This window comes from Chinchilla lanigera, unplaced genomic scaffold (genome assembly GCF_000276665.1).
Source record: "Chinchilla lanigera isolate Chin_1 unplaced genomic scaffold, ChiLan1.0 scaffold00006, whole genome shotgun sequence".
NCBI classification, from domain to species: domain Eukaryota; kingdom Metazoa; phylum Chordata; class Mammalia; order Rodentia; family Chinchillidae; genus Chinchilla; species Chinchilla lanigera.
In genome coordinates this window covers 42684543-42698378 of record NW_004955407.1, presented here as the reverse complement: position 1 = coordinate 42698378, position 13836 = coordinate 42684543, and the positions used below count along the sequence as shown (strand labels likewise).

Sequence of the window (13836 nt, the reverse complement as noted above, 5' to 3'; positions counted from 1 at the left end):
TTTATCTGAAGCCCAGAGTTTCACAAATATTCTTTTCCTTTGAAGTTTTTGTGTGACTTCTAAAAAACTTTTTCCTTTTGTCATTACGAAAATGCCTCCTGTGGCTTCTCAACCGCCATGGGGTACCTCCTTATCTTTTGTGTGATGTCACTCAGCTCGGGTGAAGAGGACTGACCTGGACAAAGCGAGGACTTTTGTTGGCACGTGCCCTGACATGTGTCCCGAGAAAGAGCGGTATATGCGGGAGACCCGGAGCCAGCTGAGTGTGTTTGAAGTGGTCCCGGGGACTGACCAGGTGGGATGCTGGGTCTTTCCACTGCTTGGGGGTTGAAGGTTGGGGTGTGCAGGTGGTAGGGGAGACGTGGACTCTTGGTTGTTTGCTGTCTTTGGGGAGTGGTGGTTATTTCTGCTATTAACAGTCACATTGTAGGGCTGGGGATATAGCTCAGTGCACAAGCACCTGCCTGGTAAGCACAAGGTCCTGAGTTTGATTGCCTGTACTAAAAAAAAAAAAAAAAGAAAAACCATCACATTAAGCTATTTTTTAGTACAGATGTTTTATGTACTATGACTGGACCACATGGTAATTATAAGGTATACACATATATGTTGTTTTGTTTTTTAAAAATGGTATTGGGCATTGGTTCCAAGGCCTTTGCACTGTGCTAAATTCCCAGCCATTTTTAAAAAATGTGAGATGGTTTCTAAATTGCCCAGGCTGGGCTTGAGTTTGGGTTCTTCCTGCCTTAGTCTCCCACAGGGCTGGGATTATGGGTGTGTGCCACCACCCCTGGCTTTAGATGTAGGTTTTGAAAACAGATTAAAACTAGCCAGGCATGGTGGTGCATAACAGCAATCCCAGCACTCAGGAGACTGAGGCAGAAGGAGTGCCGCAAGTTTGAGGCCAGCCTGGGCTGTATAGTGAGTTCAAGGCCAGCCTAAATTATGTAGCAAGACCCTGTCTCAAAAATTTTTTTAAAAAATCACAAAGTGAAGTAAAAACTTAAAAAAATAGATTAAAACTGTTTAATTTTTTTCCTTTTTACAATTCCTGTTCTTTTCTATATTTATGTTCTGCACATTTGAGATTATATTCTAGATTCAGTTTGTATTTTTTCACAAGCACTACCTTTGTCTTGATGAACTCTAAGCACTTCTAAATGCAGCCTATATTTGAATAGGTAGCTCTGGTAAAGCCCATTTTTTGCAGTCAGTGGACAGGCTATTTCTAATTTTTTATTGGTTTTATTTTCAATTAATACTATTTGGCATCTTTGTGTTATACTTCTGTGGTAATTTAATCATTTTCTGCAGCCAGATCTGAAGGCCTTCTTGTTTGTTTGTTTTTAAGACAGGGTCTCACTATATAGCCCAGGCTGGCCTCAAACTTGCAGCAATCCTGCCTCAGCATCCTGAGTGCTGAGATTAATCTGAAGTGTTAAGTTATTGCATCATGAGGTCTGCATTGTCCTGAGTGCATATCAGTTTATGTTCCAACTGGTCTCCCCAGCAGTCAGTGCTACTGCTTCCTTTGCTCCTTAGTCTTGTGAGCATCTTCTTTGCCTGGCTGGTGGTTTTGCCTGATGCAGAAGCCCCAGCCTAGCAGCAGATGTCACCACAGGGGCCGAGGCCTCGTCCCAAAGCAGCAGGTGCTCATCGTGCAGTCCCTGGGCATCCATGTGCCTTCCTGCTTCATGCAGGTGGAAGTGCGGGAGCAGGCCTGTGTGTGCACCTGGCCCTGCTCTCACTCTGCTGCTCCTCACTGCCCCGCTGATTGTTTCTGGCTGTGCAGACTTGACTTAGCATGTAGTATGGCTGCACTTTTCACAATGCTTCAAAGTCCATTGCTGTTTGTCTTTGTATTTGGAGCCAAGCAAGTTGCCTTCACTTAAATTCCTCCTTGTGACATCCTGTTTTCACAACTTCTTGTCATATTTGCCAAAACCAAGTTTCTCAATTTATTTTCTCTTGGACATTTTTGTTTTAGTGGTACAAGGGATTGAAAGGGCGGGGCTCTACCAGTGAGCTACATTCTCCGCCCTTTTTCTTTGCTTTTTTTTTTTTTTTTCCACAAAAAACAACAGGATCTGCTGGGTATGGTGGCACACGCCTGTAATCCCAGCACTCAGGAGGCTGAGGCAGAAGGATCGTTGTGAGTTCGAGGCCAGCCTGGGCTACAAAGTGAGATCAAGGCCAGCCTGAACTGCAGAGCGAGACCCTACCTCAAAAACCCAACAAAAACAATTAAAAAAACCCCCAACAGGATCCTATTTATTGGCTTCAGTGGCACATGGACAAATATTTTCTTTTTAATTATTCATTGCTTTGATTAACTTCACCCTCTTTTACTCCCTCCACTCATCCCCTTCCTCTTCTGCAATTGCATACTTCAAATATTTTCAAAGACAGATGCGCAGTCTGAGCCACAAAACAAATCTTAGTGAAATTAAGGTGATTCAAACTGTAGAAGATATCTTCCATGCCAGCAAGGGAATATGTTTAAAAACTGACAATTGAGATGGCACTATCGATTGTACAGACTTTAAAATGTCAAGGGGATTAGGGGAGATTATGAACTTCAGTCCAATAAACTTAATAATTTTGATAAAATGGATACACTTCATGAAAGAAACAGAGTTCACATGAGAAACTGGTATGCTAAAAAGTTTCCTTGGAAGCTACACACGAAAACTATACATACATTGCTAATTCATCTAATTGCTTAACACATCTTAACACCATCTCTACCCTATCCCAATATAATGTCAAAAAAATACACATATATATGTTATTCTTTTTTTTGTTGTTACCTGGAATCTAACTCATGACCCCACACTTGCCAGGCAGGCACTGCACCACTGAGCTATATCCCCAGCCCTCATGTGTATGTTATTCTGATCCTCTTGAGCATGAACTAGTCCATTTTTACATATTTGTTAGTTTTACACAGAAGGACTGCTGGTAGCAATGCCAAGGACACAGACCCCTTCTTGATTTTTCTCAAGATGAGCTCTTTGGTAAAAGCTTTGCATCAGCTGTCTGAGTAGTCCACCAGAAATAATTTCCTGCATCAGCAGCACCAAGGGGAGAAAGAAGCCAGAGCCACTTAGAAAGCTTTACGGTGCTCACAATAAAGGACTTGTTCCCTCTTAATCGCAGCTCTTATACGTGTTTCCTGCTGGCATCTTCTGATAATGTTTCTGTCTTTCCCAGCCCTTCTAATTTTTAATTTTGAGACAGGGTCTTGCTAAGTTGCCCAGGGTGTCATCAAAGTTGCAGTCCTCCTGTCTCAACCTCCTGGTCCTGAGTAGTTTGGATTACGGGTGTGTACTGCAATACCTGGCAGTCTTTAAAACTGTCACCTTTTAACAGAAATTTTTCATTTAGAAAGTGAAGCTGGGACTGGTGGTACATGCCTGCAGTACTCAGAGGCTGAGGCAGGTGGATCCTTGTGAGTTTGAGGCTAGCCTGGCTACATGGTGAGTTCAAGGCCAGACTGAACTACATAGCAAAAGAAAGTCTGTCTCAAAAAAAAGTGTATTCATAAGCACTGATTTTGTGTGAGTATAATTTCCCCCTCATTTTATTTCTTTTTGTGTTTTTTAACTGTTCTAGGGATTGGACAGCTCTTTGCATTAAGCTACATCTCCAGTGCCTGTCTCCCCTTTTATTTAATCTTGAAACAAGGGCTCAGACTGGGCTAGAACTTGGAGTGCTCCTACCTCAGCCTCCTAGAATGGTGGGATCACAGGTGTGCCACAACACACAGCTAATTTCCCCCTCATTTTAAGGTATAGCTGTGCTGGAAGGCCCAGTAAGCAGCCACATAAGCAGCCTTTCCCTGTTTTGTGTCATTAGGTAGACCACGCACTGGCTGTGAAGGAGTATAGTCGGTCCTCAGCGGACCAGGAGGAGCCCCTGCCCCATGAGCTTCGGCCCTCGGCAGTGCTCAGCAGGACCATGGACTATCTGGTCACCCAGATCATGGACCAGAAGGAAGGCAGCCCACGGGACTGGTACGACTTCGTGTGGAATCGCACACGGGGCATACGGAAGGTATTGGCTGTCTCTGGTCAGGATGCTAGAAAATGCATGTGTGCTGTGGAGCCAAACTGCTCACTCTCTTCATTTCATTCAGATATCTTCACCTGAAACAAAAATATGTTCCTACTTAAACCACTAGAAAACCCCAGGCACGTCATGGGCTTGGTTTTCAGCTGTTCTGTGAGAGATGCAGGTGATAAGCTTGAATCTTCCCCCAGCTGACTATGCACGGGAAGTGTGTGAGTGTGAGGAGCATGTGTGGTGCAAGCAGTGGGTGCATGTGTGTCTGTGTAACCCTCCCCCTTGCCTTGGCCAGGACATCACACAGCAGCACCTCTGCGACCCCATGACAGTATCCTTGATTGAGAAGTGTACCCGGTTTCACATCCACTGTGCCCACTTCATGTGCGAGGAGCCCATGTCCTCCTTTGATGCCAAGATCAACAATGAGAACATGACCAAGTGCCTGCAGAGTCTGAAGGAGATGTACCAGGACCTAAGGGGCAGGGGCGTCTTCTGTGCCAGTGAGGCCGAGTTCCAGGGCTACAACGTTCTGCTCAATCTCAACAAAGGGGACATCCTGAGGTGAGTTTCCAGGCTCAGCAGTGGGCCTCTGGTGTGTGGATAGGCAAAGTGTGAGCAGGAAAAGAGGTTTTAAGAGCAACAGTCGCTGATAATGCTGAGTCTCCTTAGCAAACACTGGGTGATAGCAGGAGTCCTGATCCGAGCTGCACAGCCACTAGGCTTAGCTGGGGGCAGAGGGGTAGAGGCCTGCTCTGTTTTTAGCATGACTGACATTGTTACTTCTGAAGAACTGTTACTTCTCTGTAAGAGAGTACATGAAGGAAGCTCCTTCCAGTGAGACAGGCAGTAAATGAGGACAGGGCAGCCATGGGAGTGGTCGGCAATTCACTGTTTCCAGGCAGTTCTGTTGAAAGTCTAAGTAGGAAAGAGGAAAAAAACGATAAGAAATGAAAATGGTAAGAGTAAAGTATTAAGGATGAGTGAATTTTAAACACTGCTTGGTACATAAGTAGACCTTTAATGAGAAGAAAGCAGGGTTGCTGGTCCATGTTTGTGTCGTTCATATGCTGAACTCTGGTGGCCACGGCCCCCTTTAGTTCCAAGATTCCATTATTCATGCTGAAATTCTTTTTCAGCTTGATATTTTCTCCAAGAAACTTGATAGGTGACTGATTTAAGTTTTAAAATTAAGCTTTATTATAATCCTGGCACTAAGGAGGCTGAGGCAGGAGGATTGCTGCAAGTTCAAGTCCTGGGCTCCATTGTGAGTAAGGCCAGTCTAAATTACATAGCAAGCCTCTGTCTCAAAATAAAACAAACCATGAAAACAAAACTGAGCCTTGAAGACAAACTGGTTATGGAAAATGGCTGTGTAACTTTTCATATGTAACAGTCACTTACTCCCTTCTTAAACAGTTCAATCAAATAAATTTATTTTGAAAGTACCCCTAAAAGTTAAAATCTGTATTTCTTTGACTTCTTGTTAAATATAGCTGGTAGTCGGTTGGTATTAGACTTTTCACTCACCATGTCTTAAATTATTGTTTGTATTTGTTCACTTATCTTTGTAAAGAAAATCTCTGTTATCTACTGCAGGAGGAGTAGTAGTAGTTGGGAAACTGAATTCCGGAGTTTGAGTTACTGCCAGGCCCTTCTTCCTCACTGTCGCTTAGCGGATCTGCCTCTGGATATGTCGTGTGTTTTGTCTCCTAACAGAGAGGTGCAGCAGTTCCATCCTGATGTTAGGAACTCCCCTGAGGTGCACTTTGCTGTCCAGGCCTTTGCTGCGTTGAACAGTAATAATTTCGTGAGGTTTTTTAAACTGGTCCAGTCAGCCTCTTACCTGAGTGCGTGTCTGTTACACTGCTATTTTCATCAGGTGAGTGGGTTGGCTGCACAGGGCCAGAAAGGGAGGCTGTAGCTGGTGCTGTCATGGTGCCTTGTGCCCTGTGCCCTCCACAGATGGGGCCTGCCATGGAGCCTGCTGTTGTTGCTGAGGGTGCCCAGTGTGGCCTGTCCTGACGGGAGAGGCTGGGCAGCAGGAATGCTGGTCTGTGGCTCAGATAAGAATCTTCAGAATGACAGCATGAGCTTAGCACTATTGTCTTCCATGAAAACAAAGAAACCAAAAAGCAGGAATCCCATATCATAGTGCACAAATCCCTAAGCTTGAAACTCTTCGTGTTACTGCTTTAACTTCTGGAGTGAGGCTGATGCTGTTCAAGTTATTTCAGCCTGCTCCTTCCTTGCTGGTCCTGCCCTGTGCGCTGGGCTAAGAGAGGACATCGGAACTCTGACCGGGGGTTTTGCATAAACTCAGCCGTAGACTTTCCAGTCAGTGTGTGAGTTCCAGCTAGGTGGGGAGACTTGGGGATACCATAGAGCAGCTTCTAGACGCCCATATGCACTGTCTCAGGTGGGTGTGACATGAGCAGTGCTGTTGCCCCCTCCCCTTCAGATAATGCCCCACTTGCTTTGCGCATACCATGCAGTCCAGCCCCTTGAAGGACGAGGGTCCCTGAGGGTGCTGCTTAGCCTCTGCCGTGTAGGGAGGGTGCGCCTGGGAATTCTCAGGACCTGTAGTTTTGGCTGTGAGGCCAGGTGGTTTCTCCACGTCCTCCTGTTACTAGTGAATAAACCCACAGTCACAGCCCAGGCAGAGAATCTTTCACAAATGTGCTCACTGTTGTCAGAGCTGACACTTGCCAACAGAATTGAAACTCTGCTACAGATGAAAGATTTCTGATAACCTGCCCTGCCACTTGGGAGTACTGTATAGTAGACCCTGCCTTATTTTTTGTTTTGAGACAGTCTCTGTGTTGCCCAGGCTGGGCTTGAACTTGTAACCCTCCGACCTCAGCCTCCCAGAATACTGGCACTGCAGGTATATATTAGTTGTAAATATTTTTGAAATGCTTTCAAGTTGTTGGCTTTAAAAACGGTGATCATTTAAAAAATGGTGACCATTTTTAATAATTCTATGCACAAGGGAAACACAAGTGTTCTTTTCTTTCGAAACAGTGCTTTGATAGCAGTGGCCAGCAAGGTCTCACGGGCCTCAGGCCTCATCTTGCCCCCTCACTCAGCTCTGCCTCCCTTGACTCCCTGCCCCCTTCTCATCCCAGCTCTGCCTCACGGGCTGTGTGGCATTGTCCTTTGTGTTCTCACCCCAGCTGCCTTCTCAGCAGGGTCCCCTGCCCCTCATCCCGTTAACAGTTCTTGTTTCCCCGTGTTGTGTTTTCTCCTGTTGTGCTTAATGACCATTAGATGTGTCTCACATGTTCATTTTTTCTGGCAGTGGTGTCTCCTCTCTCGTGAGCTGTGGGGATGGGTTTGTTGTTGGTTTTGCTCCCTGTTGTACTCTAAACACTAAGAAGAGCAACAGGGACATAGTGAGCCCTTGGCGAGCTGGTTGGAGAGGACGTGTGAAATGGGCACCCAGGAGCCCAGCACAACATTTTTGTCAGCATTTTCATGTTGTGGTAGTGTCTTCTCTTTTGAGGTACTTGTTAAAATGCTGTGAACAATTTTGTCCCCAACTAGTATACAATACTTAATTTTGTGTCTTGTGCCTTTCCGTGGCATTCCGTAGTCTCCCTGACAATCAGCATCTCCAAAGTCTGTGGCTGAGTGGATGCTGCAATTTACTTTCATGCCCATTTGGTGGATGCCTTGTTTTCTGATCCTTTTAATAAATGACACCGTCATGGCCCATCCTTTTTTTTGAGACTACTTGCTGAGCAGGCATTTCTGCAGCTGAACACCTTTGGTCTCTGAGTTTGGGGTCAGTGCTGCCACTCTGCCATCCAGAGGCATTTAGCTGCAGGAGGAGCCTGTCCGTTGTGCTGGCTGGCTGTGGTCAGGGGCAGCTATCTGTCTAACTGTGTGCCTCGCTCTGAGGTGTTAGTGATCTGGCTTCTCTTTTCAGATCCGCAAGGATGCACTCCGGGCTCTCAGCATTGCATACACTGTGAGCACACAGCGCTCTACTGCCTTTCCCTTGGATGGTGTGGTACGCATGCTACTCTTCAGAGACAGCGAGGAGGCGACTGACTTCCTCAACTGCCACGGCCTCACTGTTTCTGAGGGGTAGGAGCTGAGACTGGAACTGTAGGCTTGTCTTTTCCTTTTGCTTTTAAAATTCCTATAAAGGTCTGAAAAAGTGCCACTGCTTGCTGGGCCCTGGAGAAGGCATGTTCTTCATGCCGCCTTGTAGGTGTGCTTTGCAGCTGGGGGATATTCCCCGAGTTACATTCTGTTTGTCGGTAGATTGGGGTTCAGACCATTTTTTTGTCACTCCATAGTCACAGATATTAATGAGTTACCAGACAACTCAAAGATAAAGGTTAGCATCTTCCTGTTATGCCCCTTGAATATTGCTTTGCTGGTCTGTGAGTTACTAGTGCCCACCTCTGAGGGCTGAGATGAATACACCAGTAGGCCAGGCCAGAGCATTCTCCATTCCTTTATAATTGTATATTGAGACAATGATGAAACTCACAAATCCTCACTCAGCAAATAGCACCATTATACACAGCTCTGTCCTGCAGCTGCTCCCTCCAGTCCTGTCATCAGAGATATGGGATGGCTTTGAGGGAAGGGGATGCCACTCTTGAGCCAGGAAGGAGTATGTAGGTGTGTGTCCTCCACGTGAGGTCTTTTGCATGCTAGATCTTGTCCTCTTCTGGGCTGTTTGGTGCAGGGCAGGGTGTGTGCTCTGCCTTCCCCAGTGACACCTTTCTGTGGGCTCTCTGTGGTCTGTAGCTGTGTTGAGCTGAACCGATCTGCATTCCTGGAACCAGAGGGATTATCCAAGGCCAGGAAGTCAGTGTTTATCACCAGGAAGCTAACAGTGTCGGTTGGGGAAGTTGTGAATGGAGGGCCACTGCCCCCTGTCCCTCGTCACACTCCTGTGTGCAGCTTCAACAACCAGAACAAGTATGTTGGGGAGAGCCTAACTGCAGAGCTGCCTGTCGGCCCCGCAAGGCCCAGCGTGGATGCAGCGGGTAAGTGATGCAGGACTGTGTCTTTTTCCGGGAAACTCTGTAGCCAAGAACTGCTTGTCAGTGCTTGGTGACTTGTGCTTTTCCTGGATTTGAGAGTTCTGAGCCTCTGTTCAGGGCCCTGATGCTGCAGCTGCAGTGCTGTTTCTGTGTGGAGCACTCCTCCCCGGGCCGTGAGTCCTCAGGAGAGGCTTTAGCGGCCATGGAGACGGTGGTGCACCTGGTGCTGGTCCTGTGCTCTGCAGTGCCATGATTTCTCTGTGTTTCTCACCAGGTGACCGGAAGGGAGAGGAGTGTGGAGCAGGGTCTGATGTGCCTCTTGCAGGTCTCCTCCCGCAGCCTCTCCTCCCTGCGCCCTCACCTGTACCTCTGCCTCACACGCCACTGCTGACCCTGCCTGTGGCACCCAGTCTCTTCCAGCCCTCCACACAGCCTGAGATGCTGCCTCAGAAGCCTGTACCTGTGTATTCTGACGCGGTAGGGCATCTCTTACTGCAAGGCTCCAGAAGCCCACTGTGGATGAGCCTCCTTACCCTGCTGCCCTGCCCCAGGGTGCTATAGTGTCTGGTCTCACAGGAGGGGTGCCAGGGTGGTAGAGCTGGGGCCAGTGCCCCAGGCTGAACTGAGTAGGACCCAGTAGATGGGCTGACCAGGACCTGTGGGATCATGGCAGTGCCCATGGATGGGGTGGCCTCGGGGTCAAGCATGGGCTCTCCGCTGCCCAGGTGTGGGACTCAATTGTCTCTCTCTGGCTGCTCAGGGGCAGGCACTGGACACTGATGCCACTGCAGGGTCAGGGAATCCTGAGCAGGAGCCTAAAGAATGGCTTCCAAATGGAGGATGCGAACTGGGTGCACTGCCGCACCCCTATAAACCCAGCACTATTCAAGATTGAGGCAGGAAGAATACAAGTTCCAGCCTAGGCTAGGCAGTTCAGTGACTTAGAGTCTACCTCAAAAGAAAAACTTTCTTAAAAAGGGGTGGGGATATAGCTCAGTGGGAAGGCTTTGGGTTCAATCCCCCGTACCGAAAAATGAAGTTGAGATTCCACATGAACAAGAGAAGGCGGCGGGCAGATGGGGCCATCTGCAGGGTAGCCATCTGGCAGGCTTGCTGTGGCCTACCTGGAAGGCGCTTTTCTGTTCCTCAGAGACTGTTTCTGAAGCAGCCGCTGTGCTGGCGACCACATACCTTGTCATAGCTGCCTTCAGACTTCTGCCCTGGGTGGGACACTCCATCTGACCTGCACTGGTCTCTCCTTAGGACCTGGCCCAAGTGGTGGATGAGCTCATCCAAGAGGCCCTCCAGAGGGACTGCGAGGAGGTGGGCACGGCTGGGGCAGCGTATGCAGCTGCAGCTCTAGGGTGAGTGGCAGTGTCTGCCTCCCTCCTCTCAGCTGCCTGCTCCCTGGGGGCATGGCAGTCCCTCTTTCTCAGAGCTGCTCTCCTTTATGACTTATGCCACTTAAGACTCACAGTGCTAGTTTCAGGGACTTTGCATCTTTTCAGCCCTGTTCTCTTAAGTAGGCAGTTTCTCAAGTTCCTGACTATAATTTCCATTTGTAAATGCTTTTTGAGCAACTTTCACTTGTTAAAGTTCGTACTTTATTTTTTTGCTGTACTGTGAGTAGAACGCATGGCATCATGCAAACACTTCTACATCCCTAGTCCTTTATTTTCAGACAGGGTTTCACCAAGTTGGCCAGATTGGTGAACTTGTAATTCTGTCTCAGCCTCTTAAGTAGCTGTGATTAGAGGCGTGTACCATTATGCTAAGCGAAAGTTTATAAATGATGAAACTGTTTTTCTTTAAACTTTGAATAGAACTCATGATTCTAGTACAGATTAGTTCATTGCATTATAAAATTAAAGATAACTGCTTTTCTCAATTCAGTCCTAATGTAATAATTAAAACCTTTCTAAGCTCAGCCAACTTTTGTAAAGTGAATTGAATCTAAAAAATTTGATAAATCTGGTTTTCACAAGGATTTCAACCATCTTTTAGAAATCCCAGTGCATGTGAAGTGGGACAATGATAAAAAATATTGGGGCTGGGGATTTAGCTCAGTGGCACAGCGCCTGCCTGGCAATTGCAAGGTCATGAGTTTGATTCCCGGTACCGGTCGGGGGGGGGATAAAAAATATTACTATGCCTTTATAAAATACAGCTACTTAGGAGACTGAGACAGGAGGATCATTTGTTCAAGACCACATGCTCAAGACCAGCCTGGGCAACATAGCAAACTCCCATCTCAAAAACAAAAACTGAAGAAAGAAAAAGAAAGAAAACAGATCACACAAAAGGCTTAACCTTGTCCATATGTTTGATTTTTTTTTTTTTTTTTTTTTTTTTGAGATGTCTTTGTTGCCCAGATTATCCTTAAGCTCCTAGCCTCAAGTGATCTTCTTGCCTCAGCCTCTCCCAAGTAGTTGGAATTATGGGTGCATGCTTCCATACCTGGTTTATTTTTTTGAGGGGGAGTGGGAAAACCAGGAGTTGAACTGAGGGCCTCACGCTTGCCAGGCAGGCACTGCACCACTGAGCTAAACCCCAGCCCCAGTTGATTCATTTTTTTTTTTTTTATCCTGGTGTTCAACACATACTCTCTATTTGATAGAACTGAAAGCAAATGTTTTAACTTGCGTATGGTGTTGCACACCTGTCGTCCCAACACTTGGGAGGCCGAGGCAGGAGCATTGGCATGAGTTTGAGGCCAGCCTGACCTATGTAGCAAGGCTCTCAAAAAACCAAACCACAAAAACCCTTAAACTGTGATAAAATACACCGAACAAAAATTTATCATTTTAACCATTTTAGGGTTATGTTTCCATCACCATTTCCAGAATTCTTCCCACATTGCAAATAGAAACCCAATACCAGTTAAACAGTGATTTCCTGTTTTTTCCTTTTCCCAACCTCTGGTTACCTTTAGTCTATTCTTTCTTTCTATAAATTTGGCTGCTCTGGGTACCTTGTATAATGGAATCACACAATACTTGTCTTTTTGTGTTTGGCTTATTTCATTGAGCACAGTGTCCTTAAGGTTCACCCATGGTGTAGCATTGTGTCAGAATTTTTTTTGTGACTGAATAATATTCCATTGTATTGGTATACAAATAACCGAGTCCTTACTTGTGGTTCTTACGGGTTCATGGCTAGCGGTGGTGTAATTGGTGGATCAGATGATCTGTTTTGCATTTTTGTAGGAAATACCAAACTTTTCTACAAAAAAACAATTTTATATTCCCATTGGCTATGCACAAAGGTCCCAGTTTTTCCATACGCTTGGCAGTACTTGCTGTCTGCTAGTATGTGTATGTTTTGATACACTAATATTTTCATGGGTATGAAGTAGTATCTCATTGTAGTTTTGATTTGTATTTCTCTGAGGACTAATGATGTTGGTCACCTTTTCATGTGCTTATTGCCCATTTGTATGTTGTCTTTGAGAAATATCTCTTCAGGTCCTTTGGGCTTTTTTTTTTTTTTTGTGGTTTGGTTGTAGGAGTTCTCTTCTGCATATTAATCCTCTATTAGATGATTTATAAACATTTTTCCCATTCTGCAGGTTAGCCTTTCATCTCGGATAGTGTCCTTTTTTTAAAGTTTATTGGTACAGGGGCTGGGGATTTAACTCAGCGGCACAGCGCCTGCCTGGCAAGCGCAAGGTCATGAGTTTAATTCCCGGTACTGGAAAAAAGCCAAAAAAAAAAAAAAAAGTTTATTGGTACAACTTAGATGTACATAATGATCACATTCATTATAGGGAATTAAGGGAATTTGTACCTGAACATGACTTTTTTTTTTTTTTTTGGTCTTTTTGAGACAGGGTCTCATTCTGTAGCCCAGGCTGGCCTTGAACTCACAACAATCCTCCTGGTCAGCCTCCTGAGTGCTGAGATTACAGGCATGTGCCACCATGCCTGGCACTGAACATGACATATCTTAATTCCTTTTTGTTTTCTGATTGCCCTCCCCTCCCTTCAACCCCTCAGTATTGTCCTTTGATACAGAAAATTTTAATGTCCAGTTTACTATTTACAGAAAATTTTAATGTCCAGTTTACTGTTTCTTTTTGTTGACTGCTTTTCAGGTCACATGTAAGGAATCATTGCCAAATCCAGTATCACAAAGATACTCCCCTATGTTTTCTTCTGAGTTTTATAGTTTTATGGCTTAAATTGAGGGGTTTTGTGCATTTTGATTTTGTTTCTGTGTATGGTATAAGATACAGGTCCAACTTTATTCTTTTCCATGTGGATATCTAGTTTTCCCAGCATCTTTTATTGAAAAGATTGTTCCTTCTCCCAATGAAAGACCTTGCCACTGTTGTAGAAAGTGGTTTGACTATATTGTGAAGGTTTATTTCTGGGCTCTGCATTTTTTTTTTTTGTTTGTTTGTTTCTTGTTTTGTCTTTTTGAGACAGGGTCTCGCTATGCAGTTGGCTGTCTGTTCGGTTGATCTTTATGTCCGTTCTTATCCCAGCCCAAACTTGTTTTGATTAATGGAACTTTGAAGTCAGTTTTTAAATCAGAAAGTATCAATCCTTTAACTTTATTTATTTATTTATTGGGTACAGGGAATCAAACTCAGGACCTTGTGCTTGGTAAGCAGGCACTTATGCCACTGAGCTATCTCCCCAGCCTTTACTGTTCTTTTTTGAGACTGTTTTATTGTCACTTTCACTGGAGATACCATGTGAATTTCAGGATGTTTTTCTAGTTTTACAAAGTATGCTGTTGGAATTTTTTTGTTTTTTGAGAC

At 45.4% G+C, this 13836-nt stretch overlaps 1 protein-coding gene across 3 annotated transcripts in view; it reads left to right on the top strand.

The window, feature by feature from the left end:
* The window catches only part of Mcm3ap (minichromosome maintenance complex component 3 associated protein), a 48918-nt gene that overhangs the window by 7961 nt on the left and 27121 nt on the right, over nucleotides 1-13836 (top strand). For all 3 annotated transcript variants that reach the window (XM_005375932.2, XM_005375931.2, XM_013505733.1), the window contains exons 7-14: nucleotides 156-295; nucleotides 3859-4056; nucleotides 4361-4629; nucleotides 5785-5947; nucleotides 7997-8157; nucleotides 8833-9074; nucleotides 9346-9548; nucleotides 10335-10435. In XM_005375932.2, the coding sequence (XP_005375989.1) occupies nucleotides 156-295; nucleotides 3859-4056; nucleotides 4361-4629; nucleotides 5785-5947; nucleotides 7997-8157; nucleotides 8833-9074; nucleotides 9346-9548; nucleotides 10335-10435 (1477 nt within the window). The remainder of the gene's footprint in view (nucleotides 1-155; nucleotides 296-3858; nucleotides 4057-4360; nucleotides 4630-5784; nucleotides 5948-7996; nucleotides 8158-8832; nucleotides 9075-9345; nucleotides 9549-10334; nucleotides 10436-13836) is intronic.